Source organism: Ostrea edulis, chromosome 6 (genome assembly GCF_947568905.1).
Source record: "Ostrea edulis chromosome 6, xbOstEdul1.1, whole genome shotgun sequence".
NCBI lineage: Eukaryota > Metazoa > Mollusca > Bivalvia > Ostreida > Ostreidae > Ostrea > Ostrea edulis.
Window position 1 is genome coordinate 34,790,556 of NC_079169.1, and position 2,703 is coordinate 34,793,258.

The following is a 2,703-nucleotide window of genomic DNA, read 5'->3' on the forward strand; positions in this document are numbered from 1 at the left end:
AAATGTGGTTCTATTTATAACAACGCAAAGCGAGATATTCAAATAAGAACACGTGCATTGATACCTACAGGTATGGCTATTTCAATCGTATAAGCAATATTGCCTTAAGCAAAAAAGTTTTCAAACTTGATCTACTATCAATAAACGTAATTAGTGGTGTAATATTACAATTGTGCGTGTTTATCAATACAGCAGTATGAGATCGCGTAATTTGTATCCATGTACACCGTAACAAGATGCAGTGATTTCATTGGATGTTTTATTTATAGTTGATTGAGTAATGCTCTGATGAGCCCAACTTTTATATAGCGACTGATGTCAAGGGTTAGTGCGAGGTAACGAATCAATAACCCTTGAATTGTGAAGATGCAGTCTTTTTTAATCATGGCATGTCATTACCTTGAAAGTATGTGTTGGCAAATTTGCATATTAGTTAAATTGTATTTCTAAGAATCGGATTTTTTCATTCTTATTTACATGTACGACTTTGATATGGAGGGCATTTTGTTTAATGATTCTATTACAGGAGATACAGGAGATAATTCAAGAAATGCATGGGTAAGGTACTGAAATACGTTCATAACACTTTGTTATTGTAGTTGTACTGCCGACGTCAGGGTGGAAATTTGGTACACATCGACAATGCACAAGAAAACGATTGGTTATCTTTAAAGTACAGAACAGGTTGACTATCATAATTACCAAACAGAAGTGGGGTGATACTCAGAACAAACTCTTGTGTATCAAATTAGTTGAGAGATGTAAACACCATATGCAGGTAATAATGGAATATCGCTACAAAAATATAAAAATATAAAAAGTTGACGATGGAGAACCTAAAATCATTCCGTTTGTCATAAAGTTGAGTTGTTAGTTTGTAGTCAATATTTGTTTTCGAGGGCCTCCGTGGCCGAGTGGTTACAGCATTGTGCTCAAATCACACGACCTCTCACCTCTGGTTGGCGCGGGTTCGAATCCCGCTCGCACCGGTAAGTGAGCAAGTTTCCCAGTTTTCTTTCGGAAGGTTGGTGGTCTCTTCCCAGGTACATTGTATCTGGGTTTTCTCTGCCACGAATAAAAACTGGGCACCACCAAATAACTGAAACATTGTTGAGTGTGGCGGAAAACAGCAAAACAATCAAAGAATCAATAAAATATCTAAGTAAAAGTGGAAGTAGTCGACCCGTAGTGTCTTGATCTCGAGTTCATAAGGATATGTCGAATCGATATATGAATGAAAATGATTATTCTTGATAGATAAAACGTTGTAGATCTATCTAACTGTCGAATTAAAGGTCACTGTAAGAGAGCATTTTCTCATGTGGAAGCTTTTGAATAAAATATACGCCTCATAAGAATATAACAATAGGTCATCCTACAAAGGTGCACATGTTCAATAAATTTTGTAATAAATAAATTTTGTAATACATTTGTACTAGTTTATTTGCAATTTCGATTCTAGGAATTCTTTCGAATATTAGTTTCATAAAGGTACAGATAAGTCAACATCCAGATTAGGAACGTTTGCTTTTCTCTACAATTGTTTGTTTAAGGTGCAATGCTACCTATTATTAAGACTTATCATTATTTATATGATAGTATCCACATGGATTGGAATTACCGACCAGGCAATGGAAGGTGTGTCGAGGTCAGTAACTACTGGAGAGAGAATGCCATACACCAACTGGGGAGGACCCCCAGACAATTACAGAGGAAATCAACATTGCAGAACGTTGAACTATGGAGGTAGAGGCCGCTGGGATGACGATACCTACTCTAAGAAATTTACCTTCATCTGCGAAGTTTCAGGTAGGAAACTTTTGAATTATTATAACAATTGTTTAGAATTGAGACGTTACATTATTGTTTCTTTTTTTTTTATCATTCTCTAATGCTCTTCATTTGGGATTTTGAGTTTACTTTGCAAGATCAGGATTTAAAGTGCAAAGACAGGAACCTTATGGAAATGAACATAAAGTAAACACTTAAGAATTTGATGGAATGATCTGAAATGTGCTTATCATTTGTAGGTTACTGATACGGAATAGAGGGATGCCTTGCAGCCATTTAGCAATGTCTGTGCATAATAAAATGATCATTGTAATATGTCAAGTTGTTCCTGTTTTATAGATAAAATACTATATAAACGTATATATAATGGTATACATTCGTTGACAAAGAATGTGGGCACTTGATTAAAAAAAACCGTCATCATGAGAGTATAAAAGAACGTGAGAAATTTGTAACATATAAAACAAAGAATAAAACTGCCGTATTTCATCTTGTATCGGGAAAATTTTCGTACATATCCATTTCATATAATTTGCTTGCGCTGTAAGAGGAACGCTATGGGAAGATAAAGATTAATTTGAATTAATTGTATTTTAATAATACGGCAACTTTTGTTTTGACTCTGAAATTAAAGGCATGCAAAACCATTATGATAATGATTCTTTTTATTATGTATATACATTGATTCCTAAACTACACAAAACCCCTTACAAACAAAAATACATTGCTGGATCCAGGAAATGTTCTACCAAGCTCCTGTCTTTGCTCCTCACGACAATATTAACAGCTGTGAAGGAGAAACTCCAAATGTATTGATCGACAACATATGCCGGAAGTGGTGTAAATCAATTGTGGATTCTAAAAAATTCTTAAAACTTTTAGTAAACTTGAAATCACAAACTTTTCTCAAAT

At 34.5% G+C, this 2,703-nt stretch overlaps 1 protein-coding gene across 3 annotated transcripts; it reads left to right on the forward strand.

Annotated features, from left to right (window-relative positions):
- Nucleotides 1-310: 310 nt before the first annotated feature.
- Nucleotides 311-2,108, forward strand: LOC125683352 (mannose-binding protein C-like). Of its 3 annotated transcripts, XR_007372912.2 has the most exons (4): nucleotides 311-406; nucleotides 600-778; nucleotides 1,600-1,809; nucleotides 2,031-2,108. XR_007372912.2 is itself a non-coding variant. In XM_048924420.2 (3 exons), exons 1-3 carry the CDS (start codon nucleotides 367-369, stop codon nucleotides 2,036-2,038), a joined length of 258 nt encoding a protein of 85 aa, XP_048780377.1. In that variant the 5' UTR covers nucleotides 339-366; the 3' UTR covers nucleotides 2,039-2,108. The 3 variants fall into 3 exon arrangements, 1 of the variants encoding a protein (XP_048780377.1); XM_048924420.2 differs by lacking the exon at nucleotides 600-778 and having other exon boundaries at nucleotides 339-406; XR_007372913.2 differs by lacking the exons at nucleotides 311-406; nucleotides 600-778 and adding an exon at nucleotides 459-558.
- Nucleotides 2,109-2,703: the final 595 nt, after the last annotated feature.